We start from the raw sequence: 16,099 nt of genomic DNA on the forward strand, positions 1-16,099 counted from the left end.
TTGTCCCCAGCTTCCCTGATTTCCCTCCTCCAGCCCCTGCCCCCATTCTTTTAGCTCAACCTGTTGCTTGCTCCTCAGAGCCACCAGAAAAAGAAACAAATCCCCCTGTCCCCTGGCCACTTCCCCACTGGCCAGCGTGGGGAAGCTGTGTTTGTCATTAAGAAAGAAGTGCTGCATGCAGACGGGAATAAGAACTGAAACCAAAGAGGGGCAGAAGGAAGAGGTGAAAAGCGGGAAAGGAGAGTGGGGGTGGGAAGGGCGGCTGAGCATGGCTGGGACCGCAGCCTGAGCCCGGCTTGGAGGCAGGAGGACAGAGCTGATTTTGACCCTGCGACAGTTTTGGTGTGTGACCTTGGGCTGGTCGCTGTCTCTCTCTGGGCCATACTTTCCCACTGGTAACATCCTCCTCTCAGGGAAGAGACACTCCCGCACCTTCTGAGTTTCCCTGGAGAGACTGAAACACACCTGCACTGCCAAGGCCTGTAGCCTTGCACATGACGTCCCCTCTTTTGGAACGCTTTCTTCTCTTCTGTGTTGGAAAACTCTTACTTATCCTTCAAAGCCATGCTCGTGGGTTTCCTGTTGGTGAAACTCTCCTTAAGTTTTTTAGATAGCAATGCATTATCCCTCATCAAGGACCCCAAGCCCCATGCGTGTCCTCTGTCATGACTCAGCACACCATTCACGCATTGAGTTCCCTGGGGACTGAGACACTGGCACGTCACAGTCAGTGGCTTGTCTAGACAGAGTTTGGAGGTGGTGGGTGCTCAGAGGGTGTTTACTGAGAGGTAAACATGCCCAGAGGTACCAAAAACCACCACCCAACTGTGCTTGCTTGTGGTGCACCTGCTGTGTGCCCGGCTCTGTGCACCGCATGATGCCATTTGATCTCAGCAATCCTGTGAGGCAGGTCAGTGATTAACCCCATTCCTCAGATGAGGAGCCGAGGCCCAGAGAGGTTAGTGGCTGGCTCAAGGGTGCAGAGCTCAGCTGGGGCCTGGGGCCGTCTGACTCCAGCACCCCAGCTCTTATCTTCATGATCTCACCAGCATAGAATGAAGGGACAGTGGGTTAAAAGATGCTGTAATAGGGGAACAGGTGGGTGAGGGCACACTGTCTGCCTGGGCATTGTTGGAGGAGAGAAGCCTTGTGCCTGTCGTGGGAAGGCTTGGGTTCCAAGGTCACAGCCCAGCTGGGCTCTCAGAGCTTAGGGAGAAGGCAGTGCTGTGTCCAGGTGGAAACCAAGGGCATGAAGGGAAAGCAAGGGCTGGGGGCTTGGAAATTTTTTTTTTTTTTTTTTTTTGAGACGGAGTCTCGCTCTGTTGCCCAGGCTGGAGTGCAGTGGCCGGATTTCAGCTCACTGCAAGCTCCGCCTCCCGGGTTCCCGCCATTCTCCTGCCTCAGCCTCCCGAGTAGCTGGGACTACAGGCGCCCACCACCTCGCCCGGCTAGTTTTTTGTATTTTTTAGTAGAGACGGGGTTTCACCGTGTTTGCCAGGATGGTCTCGATCTCCTGACCTCGTGATCCGCCCGTCTCGGCCTCCCAAAGTGCTGGGGTTACAGGCTTGAGCCACTGCCCCCGGCCAGCTTGGAAATTTTGACTCTCTGCATACTCTGTAGGTTGTCCAGGTACTTTCCAGGAATTACCAATAGCTGTTGGTTAGGGACATGGGTGGGGCAGTGAGGGCCTTCTGAGGGGTAGGGTGCTGGCCCTGGGGTGGCTGGGGGTGGAGGACTGTGGGCAGCCTGGGTGAGGTGTCCTGCAGTGTGTAGGAGCTCCACCCCACTGACCCTCCTGCGGTCTGTCATCCCAATGGCCCCAGGGGAAAATGAGGGTCTCTTCTCATTGACCAAAGGCGAAAACTGAGGCCAGGGAGAAGCCAGAACCTGACCAGGGCCACACAGCAGTGAGGCAGTGGAGGAGGCCTCCTGCTCCTCAGCTCTGGTCTCCTGAGCTCTGAGGGGCTGGGGCTTGGCTGCCAGGGAAGAGTGGGCAGATGGCTGGAGAGATTCTGGAGTCCCAGGGGAGCCAGCCCAGCCTTGTGGGGAGCCCCGGACCCCAGGAGAGAGGCAACAGGGTTCACATCCCAGCCGGGCCACGTGACACAGGACATGTGAGTTCTGTCTCAGCCTCCATTTCCTCATCTGTAACACAGGAAAATGTTGCCTCTTTTGTAAAGTTTTGGGAGATTGCAGTGCAAGCCTGTGTGTGCAGGTCTGAGCACACAGTAGCTGCTGAATAAATATGAGTTCCTCTCCATTCTATGTCCTAGAGAGCAGCATGGGTGCCTGGAGCCGAGCTTCCTTCCTTTCTCCTGGGTCAGGGACTGGCATCTTCGTGGAAGGTCGGGGCCCCGCAGAGTCTGAGTCAGGCTCTGAGGTTGCCTCGCTCTGTGACCGTGGGCTGGTCCCTGCTCTCTAGGAGCCTCGTGGGCCACCCGGCAATGGGGACAAAGTCCTCCCCCGTCCCCTGCCTCAGGGGTGTTGAGAGGATGAAATAGGGGGAGAGTGAGCTGGGTTTTAAGTGCAGGTGGTTTTCACAAAAGTAGAAATACCTCTGGTGGTGCTCAGGCTGAGGGGAGGGAGGGGGGACTGCAGAGGGAGAGGGGATGGGGGCACCTCTCTGCCTCCACGGAGGCACTGAGGGAAGGGTCAGGCCGCAGGCTGGGCAGATGCTGGGCAGATGCTGGGAGATGCTGGGCAGTGGAGGGAATTGGCCAAGATTTGAAACTTAACCCTACTTATGACCAGCTGGGAGGCCTTGGGCAAGGCCCTGGACCTCCCTGAGCTGCACTTTCTTCATCTGTGAAATGGGAGTGAAAGTATTAAGAATAGTCCCTTTGCTGAGTAGAGGGAAGATCACGTGGCATGGAGTTAGGCTATACAAATGTCCCCTTCTTCCCTTGGGGTGGTTGGAGGGGTTGCAGGGCAGTGAGGGATGCTTGGAGGAGAACAGAGGAGTTGAGAGGGGAATTGAGGATTAGTAGAGGTCTCTAAAGTCGGGTAATGTTCAGGGTGACCTCATGGCCTCAGGTTGACAATATCAAAATTCTAAATTTTTCAATCATACAATTTTTTAATTTCTGGAAATTTTTTGGTAACTGTTTTATGATGTTCATGATAAACTAGGACAGTAACACATTCCTGTAATTTAGAAAGAAAGAAAAATAGAGGCGTGTGTTCAAAAGGTTTTACTGACATAGGTGCATGATCAAAATATCTAAGTCCTCCCCAGAGTTCAGGCTAGCAGGGCTCTGAGGCATTTTGGGGGTCAGGGAAATGGGAAGGCATCAGAACAGCACTGGGAGACTTGGGCTCCCCCCTCAACTTGCTGTGTGTCCTTGGGCAAGCCACCTAATCTGTCTGAGTTTATAAAACAAGCAGAGGGAGCTTGTAAAACAAGTAGATGTAGGCTCCTTCTAGCAAGGGGAGGTTGAGATGATCTGATTCTAGGCTTCGTTCCAGATCTCAGATACTCCTGGAATCTTGAGACTTTCAAAGTCTTCTCGTTTCACGGCTGGTTGATGCTCATGGTCCTTCTCTAAGCCCAGCTGTGACTCATCTGTGATCTGCTTACATACTCCCAGGAACAGGGAGCTCACCACTTCACAGGACACCCCGTTCTGTGCTGGACGGAGCTGTCATCTGCCTCCCTTTCTCTTTCTCTCGTTCAAGGTGAAACTGAGAGGAGAGGGGCTGCGGCTTGGCCTTTGGGGACTGAGGAAGGAGTTTTTCTCTCAGGGCTGTTTCCTCTGAGTGTTAGCCACAGCCCTCACCGCACCTGCCTTCTGCTCAGGGTGCTCTTGACTTTCATGATGAGACAAAGCCTTTCCAGCTCACTCTCCAGCAGGTCGAGGGGGTAGTTAGAGCATGCACCATGCTCCTGGTACTACTGCCCAACCACGTAAGCTTGTCCCAGCCAAAAGCAGATTCTGTTTGCTGGGCACCCCCTGCCAGTCCCTGAGCTCAGTGTTTTGTAAATATAATGCAATTTAATCCTCACTGAATCCAGTGATTGCAATTTTCCAGATGAGGCAACTCAGAGAGGTTAAGAGACTTGCCCAAGGTCACACAGTGATCTGGATTCAAATCCCTCTTGATCTGGAGCCCAGCTCTTCATCACTCTTCTGTTCAGTCCCTTTCCACGCCCCTAAACAGGATGTAATGTGGCAGGAAGACAAGTTGAGACCTGTGTCTGAGCTACAAAAAAAAAAAAAAAAAAAACAAACCCACACAGTCAGCAAGGGGGAAACAGATGGTGGGTAGCTGGTTGCCTGTCAGCTGAGCATAAGTTATCAGTGCAAGGCTGCCTAGAAAGCCAATGTAAACTTAGGGCCATATTAATAGAGATAGGGCACCCACTAGAAGGGAGGGGACAGTCTTCTTGTTCTTTATATGGGCAGAGGGTACCTGGAGAACTGCATGTGTGTCGTAGGGGAAGGGTGAAGGGCTTGCTGCAAGGACATGGACACACATAAGGTTGTGAGTTCCCCATGGCTGGAAGCACTTCAGTAGAGGCTGCATGGCACAGGATTCCTGCACTGCTTGGTGGGAGGCATGGACAAGGTGATCTCCAAGGTTCTTTCAAGCTGCAGTTTTGTGGCTGAATTTCAGTGGTTTCTAGGTCCACCCCAACACTCTGGCCTATCAGATTCGCCCCTTCCCCATCATTCTTAGCAACGGTCCTCTGAGAGTGTGGGGTTCATTTGTTCATTCATTCATTCATTCATTCATTCATTCATTCATTCAACAAATACAACAGGTAGGGGAATGAACAAAGAGACACACAGGCTTTCCCTGCCTGGAACCTACAGTCGAGTGGGGATAACAGTAATAATTATAGCACAGATTGAGTGCTTACTATCTGCCAGGTACTTTAAGTGAATTATCCCATCTGGCTCTACCACAGTCCTATGAGGAAGATGTCATTATTCCCTGAGGGGCCATGGGAGACAGGGATTCAGGGTTAGATGCTCTCCAGGGCCCTCCCAGGCCTGTGTTGATGATTCCGGGAACCTGAAGCTCTATGATGCTCTCTGATCCCCAGAGCCTGTTGTTACAGAAGAGGGTGCAGCGGAGGAACCTTCAGCTTCTACCCCCTACCCCACCCCTTTAAGCCTGACCTTCAATAGTAACAGTTACCACTCTTACTGAGAGCCAGACCTAAGGGCTCTCCTGGGATAGTCTCATTTACTCCTCACGGTAGCCTCCTAAGGAAGTTACTGGTATTATCCCCATCTTGCAGATGGGTAAACCAAGGCGTATAGAAGTCAAGTAGCTTGCCCAGGGTCACACAGCTGGAGAGAGGAAGACCCAGGATTCTGAGCATGGGCTCTCTATGTAAAGGTCACTCTTTTGTCTGGGATGCCCTACTGACCTGGCATGCCATCCACTCCAGGATCCTCACTACTGGCTTCCCTGCTGTACACCACTAAGGTGGGAAGAGCTGGTCAGGGGGCCGTGATGCAGGCTCAGCTGACTGAAGCTTTGCTTTGCCTCCAGATCATGAGCGTCTTGTTGTTCATCGAGCACTCCGTAGAGGTGGCCCATGGCAAGGCATCCTGCAAGCTCTCGAAGATGAGCTACCTCAGGATCGGTAGGTCCAGGGGACGCCGGTGGAGTGGCGGGGGGAGGAGGACAGGGAGGGCCCTGGCCAGGGATAGCCAGGCTGGGGTTGGAGGCCCTGTCACCTCTCCATGGACGATGGATGACCTCTGGCAAGTGTCTTCCTTTCTTGGGGCCTCGGCTGTTTCATCTGCAAATGGGGATGTCCCACCTGACCCCACCCACATATGCAGGTGGTGAGAGCAGATGGAATGGGACTTTGCAAACCCCCACCAGCTGGTAAAGGTGACAGCCTCACTCTTCTGCTTAAAGCTGTCAGTGGCTGCTCATCACACTAGAATAAAATGGAAACTCCTCACCATGGGATCCAGCCCCTGCCCACTTCTCTGACAGCATCTCTCTGTGATTCTTCGCCCCACACCTTGCTTCAGCCACACTGACCTCAGCAACCTTGTCCCTGTCTCAGGCCAACTCCTCATTGCTCTCAGGCCACTCCCCAGGGATGCCTTCCTCAGCCTCACCCTGGCTGAAGTGGACCCCAGCCTGCACCTCCAGCCCAACACCCTCTGTCGCATCCTCTTGTGCTACGCGTGATGTTCTGCTTTTGTCTTTGTATCTACTCCAGACTGAGGACTGCGTGAGGGCAGGGCCTGGGCTTTCCTGTGCACCCTCATGTCCCCAAACCAGTGGTTCCCCAAGTGTCTTCCTGGGAGCCTGGCTGGGGTGCCGGGGGTACCCCCGAGCGCCTCACTGCTCTCCTTGCCTTTCAGCCGACCTGATCTCCAGCTTCATGCTCATCGCCATGCTCTTCGTCATCAGCCTGAGCCTGCTGATCGGTGTGGTCAAGGTGAGGGCTCAGGAGCCCCGCTGCCCCCGCCCCTTCCTGTTATTCACACCCACTGATGGGCAGTGCAGGGTGCTGAGAGGGTGGGAGGCGGGTGTGTTAGGAGGTCCTACCTACATGCTGGAGATCTTCACACTTACCTTTTGGAGAACCATGTTTCTCCCTGAGATTCTCTGGGCTGATGACCTTGGTTCCCTGGTAAGATGAGCCTCCACAGGGCCGGGCATGGTGGGCTATGCTGGTCACCGACACTTCGGTGAGAACCAGCTGATGACTCACATCCTTTTAAATGGCAGGTGGAAGCAGGGAATTTGGAGAGTGAGAAGGGGAAGTGTTTTTTCTGGGGGTGAGGGAGGGGAGAAAGCACTGGATTTTGTAATGGATGAGAGGAGCCGAAGCAGGAGGAAAATAGGATGCATGCGCTGTAGCTGTGCCGTGACAGGTGCCAGCACCCTGAGGGGGACCTATGCCCTGGAGGGCCCCCAGAGAGCTCATAATCTAACTGGGGAAGATGGGCCCTCAGAGAGACAGGGACAGTCTAGTGTGACAACGAGGGGCTGCTGGGCCCAAGGCAAATCTGGTGGGAGAATTGAGATGGGCTGCAGCTCAACCCCTTGCAGAAGAGGAAGCCGCTGTCCCTTGGTCCCCAGAAAGGCAGGAAGCCAGGGCCTCATCACATGGCCATGAGAGTAGGATCCAGAAAGAGGGTTCTTCCTGTGCAGACAGGGGCAGGGCCAGAGGAGTGGGGTGATGGTTTGGTGCTGGTTTGGAATGGATCCAACATGCCTAAAATGCCAACACCCACTTCCCTTGCTAACACCCACTACGTCTTGGAACCCATGCTCCCCGGGGGAGGCCGTTTGCATTGTGCAGGGTGGCTCTGGGTGCTTGTGCAGAAACTCAAATGGTTCAGCTAGGGAAATGGAGAAATGGAGCAAGTGGTCCCTAAAGACTCTGAGATCAGTCAAGGTTGTTCTGGTTGCCTCCTGAGTGATTTTAGATGACCCCATGAGACACCAGGAAACCCCTGTTTCCGTGATTTTGTCCCCAGCTGTGAGAACATATGAATGAATACTGGTCACGGTGATCACTTGTTTTCAATTGAAGGAGAGGGATTTCAGCCTCTTCCTGGCAGGGCCTCTTACTGTGTCTTTGGATCCCTGGGAGTGGCCCGTGGAGGGAGGTCCAACTGTATGTGGGGTGGTGGTGGGGGAGATGGGGGTGTGGGGGGCCGGGGAGCTCTGCTGCCTCTGGGCCTTCGCTCATGCCGGTCCTTCTGCCTCCAGTGCCCCACCCCTCCCTCCTGCTCGCTCCTAGTCTCCTTCCCCGATCTAGCCCTGGTGTCCCCAACTCCAGCAAGTCCTCTCTGATCCCCTCTCCTCTGTAAAAAGTGCACAAAGCCCTTCCTTGCTGGGTTCTTGTGAGCAAATGGAGTCAAATCCTGCTCTTTGAGCCCTGATAGATGGGGACGGTTCCCTTATGTCTCCTGGGACACCAAGACTCCTCTCATTCAGGGCCTGGGTCTTATCCACTCCCTGTCCCCAGAGTGTCACTCAGAGGAAGGTGACCTCAACTGAGGAGGGCAGGGAAGATTTGGGAGAGGGTGGGAAGGGGATGCATGAGGATATCAGGCTGGGTGGGGGAGTGTTGGCTGCATGCAGGGGACACTTGACGGTGTTGGGCCTACCTTTCAGAACCGGGAGAAGTACCTGCTGCCCTTCCTGTCCCTGCAAATCATGGACTATCTCCTGTGCCTGCTCACCCTGCTGGGCTCCTACATTGAGCTGCCCGCCTACCTCAAGTTGGCCTCCCGGAGCCGTGCTGTGAGTACCCAGCCCCCACCTCTCACCGGACAGCAGACCCCAGGCCTGGCATGGGAGATGGGAGGGGGCCAGACAAGGGCCCTGGGCTCAGGCTGGGGAGGGTAGGAGCCCTCTTCCTGGCTGGGGTCTTGACCCAGTCTCTGAGTCCCTCCACATTGCCCCAAGTTTCTTCCTCTGTGGAATGTACCTGCAATCACATCTCACCAGCCTGCCTTATGAAGGTTAAATGAGGAACACGAACATTGGGGGGTGCAGCCCACGGTCAGCACTTGGTCAGTGCCGCTGGGAGTGAACTGACACCTGAGGAAAGGGCACGTGTGCTTTTAGGCCCCCAGCCCCCAGTGTTATTCCAAGTTGAAGAAAGGAAGAGAAGGATGATTCATGCCAGTGAGTGTCCACTGTGGAGTGGCTTGAGGGCTGCTACCAGTCAAGGACACAGTCCCCCAAAGTTGCTTTTCTCACTTTCCCCAACTGTTGTCCTTGAAGAGACCAAGGGACTACATCATGGAAGGGCCTGGCCCGGGAGTCTGGAGGCCCTGGTTCTAGTCCCAGGTCTGCCACCAGCTCTTGGCATGAACAGCTGTGTGTTCACATCTCTCTGTGCACAGGGGATGAGAGTCGATGATGTCTGTAGCTGAGATGCTCTCTCAAGTGAGGGCCTACTCTGTGCCGCTCAGTAACTGGGACTTTAATTGCCGCTCCTTATTCCTCCTCCTTGTATTTGTCCTCCCCAGAGCCCCTCCAAGTTCCCCCTGATGACGCTGCAGCTGCTGGACTTCTGCCTGAGCATCCTGACCCTCTGCAGCTCCTACATGGAAGTGCCCACCTATCTCAACTTCAAGTCCATGAACCACATGGTGAGTCTGGGGCAGGGGTCCATGCCCATTTCCTGGCTGTGTGGCCTTGAGCAAGTTACTTCATGTCTCTGTGTGTCTGTGGTTTAGTCTGGGTTCCCTGGAGCTGGACCCTGGGAGGAAGATTCTTGTGCTGGTGATGTATTGAGGGAGCCCTCTCAGGAGGAAACTTGTGAGGAGTGAGGGAGGCAGGTTCGAGAAAAGGAGGAAACCAAGCAAAGACGCGGCTGTCGGAGCAGCCCTGCATGATCCCAGAGAGGGCCTTGGTGTGTGAATTGCAACACAGACATAATATCCATTTTTACTGCTGTCTAATGAATTATCTCTAAACACCATGGCTTAAAGCAATAAACGTTTATCATTTCACACAGTTTCTGAGGATCAAGGAGCTTGGCAGTGGCTTAGCTGGGTTCTTCTGACTCAGGGACTCTGGTGGGCTGCACCCAAGATGGTCCCTGGGCCTGTGGACAACTGAGGGCTTGATTGGATCTGAAGGATGCACTCCCGGTGGCTCACTCACAGGGTGTGGGCTCTTTGTCTAATTCCTCGTCGTGTGGGCTTGTAGTAGTGATGCTTGAGTGCTCTCCTGACATGGCTGCTGGCTTCCCCTGCGGGAGCAATGTAAGAGATAAGCAAGGAGGAAAGGCAGTGTCTTTTACGACTTCCATCACTTCTGTTACATTCTGTTAGTTAGAAGTGAGTTGCTAAGTCCAGCCCACAGTCAAGGGGACAGAAAATAAACACTACCTTTAGAAGGGAGGAGTCTTAAAGAATGTGTGGTAATACTTGCAAATGACCACAGAGGCAGTCTCACCTAGGGCGAGTTCCTCCGCATCAGTCATTGGTTTCAAGCTGCCGCTAGAGGAGGGAATGTAACCTCCCAGGTACTAGTGGATTAGGTGGTCCCTATCAGCCAAAATGATCTTCTAGAGAAGGGCATAGGTGTGGCCCATGGGCAGCTGACACCTGCCAGCTGGGGATGGGTGGGTGTACCAGCCTGGGAAGCGGATCTGGAGGTAGTAGCCACCTGGCTTTTCTTGGTTCGCCCGTCAGTGGGATGGGGCTGAGGGTAGCACCTGCTTCCCAAGGCTGCTGTGGCAGTCAACAAAGGTGACGGCTGAGCCACACTGTGCTCCTGTGTGTGTGGAGCATGGGATCGTTATTCCTGGATGTGTGGGTGCTGTTGGAATTCCTTATGTCCAGAGGCATTGATGTGGCTCCCAAATCTGTTGCAGAATTACCTCCCCAGCCAGGAGGATATGCCTTATAACCAGTTCATCAAGATGATGATCATCTTTTCCATCGCCTTCATCACCGTCCTTATCTTCAAGGTGAGTGGACCCCTGCCCTGCGGCTCTGGGAGGCGTGGTGAGGCGTGCTGGGCCCAGGCCCGCCCATGCCAAGTTGTTAGAAGGCAGGGACACGTGTCCTCCATGCCTCCTCTCCTGCTTTTAGCTCCTTTCTCTTGCTATCCCATGCCAGCTCCTCTGACTTTACTTGGGATCCTCCGAGACAGCCCATTTAGGGGATGTGAATCCATGAAGGCCACCTGCATTCAGATGTCTAATTCCAGCTGTCCAGAATTAGATTTGGACTGGCCTGCGTTTGAATCCTAGCCCCACTGTCACTAGCTGCGTGCTTGGTCTTCAGCAAGTCACTTCTCTCTGGGCCTCAGGGGCATGAGTCTTACTTTGCCTATGTTACAGTTTTATGTAATTCAGGCATCAAAATGTGCCTGAGATCATGTTAATAGAGGTTTGGTGATGAGAAGGAGGGAGGGGAATGATCTCATTCTTCTCTGGGGTGGTCAGGCCCAGGGATAGAATCCAGTTTCAGGTCCCAGGTCTGAGTGATGGTGAAGCACCAGAGTGTGTTCACAGCAGTGCAACAATGTGAAGAGACCGGAAAACGTACCATCTTAGGAAGTCAAAACGCCCCCCAGAAAACCCAACAAAGACCTGAGTGCTTGCTATTCAGCATGGAAAATAGAGGACTCAAGGGGGACATGACTGCTGTTTCTTAACACCTGAAGAACTCTCGTGGGGAATTTTGTGGGATCCTAGAGGCCACAATGGGGGCCTGTGGCCTGAAGCCACAGGGATGCTGATGACCACAGGACAGAAGGAAGGGCTTTTAAAAAGTGTTCTTTTCTGATCATAAAAGTAACATAGGTCATTGTAGAAATTAAAAAACTACAGATAAGCTGGGTGTGATGGCTCACACCTGTAATCCCAGTGCTTTGGGAGGCCAACTTGGGAGGATTGCTTGAGGCCAGGAGTTCAAAACCAACCTGGGCATCATAGCAAGATTCTGTCTCTACAAAACATAAAAAAAAAAAAAAAAAAAAAAAATTAGATGAATGTGGTGGCATGTGCCTGTAGTCCCAGCTACTAGGGAGGCTGAGGCAGAAGAATTGCTTGAGCCTGGGAAGTTGAGGCTGCAGTGGGCCATAATCGTGCCACTGTACTCCAGCCTGGGCGACAGAGTGAGAATCTCTCTCTCAAACGAAAACCAAAAAACTCCAGATAAGTAGAAAGAAGACAAGCACTCCCCATCCCCACCCCACACAGAGAACATCACTGCTAACTTGGTGCATTTCCCCCCAGCCTTTCTGTGCTGGTGGGTGGGCGTCTGCAGACTCCAGCTCCTGCTTCCATCTGAGGCCCTGGGCAGTCTCTGCTGTCACCTAATGCCAACCTAGAAACAGAACCTTGCCCCTTTTAACATCTTCTCCAAGGACTGACCTAGCACAAAAGCACTAGTGAGTGTGCAGTGAGAACGCTCCGAAGGCTTCATGGGGGAAGCTAGTGTGGGGTTTCCATGGCCCTCTCTACTGCAGGACCCCTCCCCAGATCCCACCACACAGCTCCGTCCTCCAGCTCCCCTTCTGTTTTTTATCTTCCAGAATGAGGGGCTTCCCTCTTTGACCCTCATTCTGCCTTGCTGGCCCCCTCCACCGACTTGATTTTCCCTGGGCCTTCATGCCTCATTCTTTGTCACTCAGTACCTCCATATGTCTCCTTGCCCCACCTATGTGCCCAATCAGGGAATCCATCAAACAAGACCTTCCAGTACAGGACCCTCTCCTCCTACTCAGTTTTCTGATCCTGGAGTTTTCTGTTGTTTCTTGAGCTCGCCCCGTGGGATTGTATGCCCCACTCTGGAAAGCTTCTGCCCAATTCTTACATCAACTTGCATCAGCTGATGGATATGTACCAATTGTTCCTCCTTTATAAACCTGGACTAATACTGCACATGCTGTTTTGTAACCTGCTTTAGAAAACAACGTATCAGAAGCAATTTTGAAGAAAACATGTCCCACCATCAGCTCTGTTTCCAGATGGCCAGGGCTGTCTCGGGAGGTAGTGAGCTCCCGGTCGGTGGGGGCAGTCGAGCAGGAGCTGTGGGACTATTGCCGGGGAAATTGGAGGGAGGGCCAAAAGCCGCCAAAACCCCCTTGCTATGTGGTGTCTATGGGACAATGAAAAGGGCAGTACCTGGAATATTCTGGACTGGCTGGTGAGGAACTCCTACCCAGAATGAGAGGTCTGAGCAGGAGCGGCTGGATGCTGGCTTCTGGAGAGAGTGGTGGCTCCTGCCTGGCATACGTCCTAGGCCTGCTGGAGTGTGAGAAGGACGCTCAGCAAAGCACAGCCTGACCTGGGCCTTTTTCCAGGTGTACATGTTCAAGTGTGTGTGGCGGTGCTACAGATTCATCAAGTGCTTGAACTCGATTGAGGAGAGGAGCAACTCCAAGATGTTCCAGAAGGTGAGTTTGGCTGCAGGTGGGTGCCAGCCTTGCCATTCACTGCCTGTGCCATTTGGGTCGAGTCTCCTTCCCTCGCTGGACCTTGGTTTCTCTATTTGTAAGATGAGGGTTGGAACAGAAGAAATGTGATCTCTTTCAGTTCTGGTAGTGTAAGATTCATTCACTCGCTCATTCACTCACTCATTCATTTATTCAGTATTTACTACCTCTCGCTCTTTGCTAGTCTCATATCGATTCCAGGGGGCATAGAGAAAACTAAGATGCCACCTCTGCCTTAGGGGAGTGCATAGTTCAGACACACAGATACAACTACAACTTGGTGTGAAGCACAGGGACAGTAAGCACAGAGGGAAGACTGGCCTCTTTTCGGGTATCAGGGAAGGCTTCCTGGAGGAGGTGACAGTTGACTGGTCTTGGAGGGACAATGGATATGAGATGGCTGGGAAAGGAGAAGGAGGCTTTCCGGGAAGAGAGGATGGGGTGTGCTTAGAAGTAGCTTATTGGAAAGTGATGGTTTAAATTCCTGGTTATTTTCCTCACCAGTAAGGTGGAGATTGTATTAGTTAAGACACTTTTGGTTGCAAGTGGCAAAAACCCAAGTCAATCTGACTTAAGGAATTTACTAGCTCATAGAACTTAGCAGCCAAATGTAGGTTTGGCTTGGGCCTGGCTGAATTATGATATCAGGATGTGATGTCATCCTCTCCATCTCTTGACTCTACTTTCCTTGATGTTGGCTTCATTTTCAGGAGGCCCATCCCTTGTGGTGGCAAAATGACTGCCAAAACCCCTAGGCGATATCCCACCCTCTCAGTAATCCCAACAGAAAAAGAAGGTCCCAGGAATATGTCTGATTGGACCAACTTGGGCCACGTGCCTATCCCCAAACCAAGGACTATAGCCAGGGGGATGGAATTCTACTTTGAGTGGCCAAGTCCAGCCACCCCGCTGGATCTGAGGGATGGGACCAGTTCTTCTGGAGGTATATGGACAGAGAGTGTTTTCCCAAGGAAAATGGTGCACTGTTTTCAAAATAAGGGGGACTTGATGCTGAATAGGCAAAGGCAAGTATGTCCACTATAGGGCTGGGAACTGCACCTATCTCATGCAGGCAGTGTCTAGCACATAGCAAACATCCAAGACCTGCCATTCATTATCATCATCATCATCATCATCATCAGCAGCAGCAGCACCAGCATCATTTTGCCAGAGGTGGGGGTTTGGGTCCCATGACCCCAGGTTGGAATTGCAGGTCGTTTTTGACCATACTCAACCCTCATCTCTGTGTCTCTCCCAGGTGGTCCTGCCGTCCTACGAGGAAGCCCTGTCTTTGCCATCGAAGACCCCAGAGGGCGACCCAGCACCACCCCCATACTCAGAAGTGTGACCCTCGCCAGTCCCCAGCCCCAGTGCTGGGAGGGGTGGAACTGCCTCATAATCTGCTTTTTTGCTTTGGTGGCCCCTGCGGCCTGGGTGGACCCTCCCGCCCCTCCCTGGCAGGACAATCTGCTTGTGTCTCCCTCGCTGGCCTGCTCCTCCTGCAGGGCCTGTGAGCTGCTCACAATTGGGTTAACGCTTTAGGCTGAATCACTCCTCAGGTCTCTCAAAAATTCAGCCCAACAATGCTTGGTTTATGTCAATCAGCTCTGACGCTTGTTTAGACCATCCGTCACTCTAAAGTTGGTGAGTTTGTTAAGCAACTATCGACTTGATCAGCTCAGCCAAGCAACTGACACATCAAAAACCCACTTGTCAGTTCAGTAAAATAATTTGGTCAAAACCGCAGTCTACTGCATTGATTTATAAATAGTTGTCAGTTCACATAGCAATTTAATCAAGTAATCATCAATTAGCTACCCCCATATATAAATATATATGTAATCAATTTCTTCAACTAGCTTGCTTAAATGATAATCAGTTAGCCAACCATGAGTCGTTTAGAATAGTGATAAATAGAATACATAGAATAGTGACGAAATTAAATTTAAAAAACCAAGTTAGCCTCCAAACCATTTAATTCAAATGAACCCATCAACTGGATGCCAACTCTGGTGAATGTAGGACCTCTGAGTGACTGTATAATTGTTAATTCAAATGAGATTCATTTAAACAGTTGACAGACTGTCATTCAATAATTAGCTCCAGGAAATAACAGTTATTTCATCATAAAACAGTCTCCTCAAACACACAATTGTTCTGCGGAAGAGTTGTCATCAACAGTCCAATGCTCACCTATTCAGTTGCTCTGTGGTCTGTGTGGCTGCATAGTGGTTGATTCCATGAAAGGAGTCAGCTCAATCACAGTCATTTTAGTGACGAGCTGCCAGTCCATGGCCATCCATTCAGTCGATTCAGTCATAGGTGAGTCAGTTCTGCCTGAGGCTTGTGATCAAGCAAAAATTCAGCCCTGAAGTTGGGCACATCTGTTTGTTGGACTAAACCCACCGGTTAGTTCAGTCAAAGCAGGCAACCCCCTTGTGGGCACAGACCCTGCCACTGGTGTCATGGTGGTTGTGGCAGCCAGGGAGGTTTGGCCCCCACAGCCCTCCTGTGCCTGCTTCCCTGTGTGTCGGGGTCCTCCAGGGAGCGGACCCAGAGGTGGAGACCACAGAGGCAGGGTCTCTGGGGACTGTCGGGGGGTACAGAGGGAGAAGGCTCTGCAAAAGCTTCCTGGCAACACCGCCTTGTGTAATTGCTTTGTGTGCGACAGGGAGGAAGTTTCAATAAAGCAGCAACAAGCTTCTCTCTGGCTGATGTGTTTCTGGAAATACAGCGTAGGGAGGGTGGAGACCAGCCTTCTACCTCCAGCACCCCCAGGACTCACCCACAGCCCCCACACCCACATACACACCCCCCACAACCACACCCACACCCCCACACTCACACCAACACCCACCCCCTCACCTAAGCCCCACACCTACACCTACATACATACCCCTCACACGCTCCCAGTCACACCCACCAAAGTACACCCCCACACCCCCACACTCACACCCCCAACACCCACCCCATCACCCCCACCCCACCTACACCTACATACACACCCACATAGACACCTGTCACACACTCACCCCCCACAACCACACCCACCAACATACACACCCAACACACCCACACTCACACCCACCCCCACCCCCTCACCCCACCCCCACACCTGCATATACACCCCTCACACACCCCCACAACCACACCCAACATACACACCCAACACACCCACACTCACACCCACCCCCACCCCCTCACC

General features: G+C 52.6%; 1 protein-coding gene across 1 annotated transcript in view; it reads left to right on the forward strand.

The window, feature by feature from the left end:
• The window catches only part of LAPTM5 (lysosomal protein transmembrane 5), a 26,192-nt gene extending 10,594 nt beyond the window's left edge, over positions 1-15,598 (forward strand). The window contains exons 2-8 of the mRNA XM_023219415.2: positions 5,503-5,596; positions 6,336-6,412; positions 8,104-8,232; positions 8,967-9,089; positions 10,322-10,417; positions 12,763-12,855; positions 14,153-15,598. Coding sequence (XP_023075183.1) covers positions 5,503-5,596; positions 6,336-6,412; positions 8,104-8,232; positions 8,967-9,089; positions 10,322-10,417; positions 12,763-12,855; positions 14,153-14,242 — 702 coding nt within the window. The 3' untranslated portion in view covers positions 14,243-15,598. The remainder of the gene's footprint in view (positions 1-5,502; positions 5,597-6,335; positions 6,413-8,103; positions 8,233-8,966; positions 9,090-10,321; positions 10,418-12,762; positions 12,856-14,152) is intronic.
• Positions 15,599-16,099: the final 501 nt, after the last annotated feature.

This window comes from Piliocolobus tephrosceles, chromosome 1, assembly GCF_002776525.5.
Source record: "Piliocolobus tephrosceles isolate RC106 chromosome 1, ASM277652v3, whole genome shotgun sequence".
Taxonomy (NCBI): Eukaryota; Metazoa; Chordata; class Mammalia; order Primates; family Cercopithecidae; genus Piliocolobus; species Piliocolobus tephrosceles.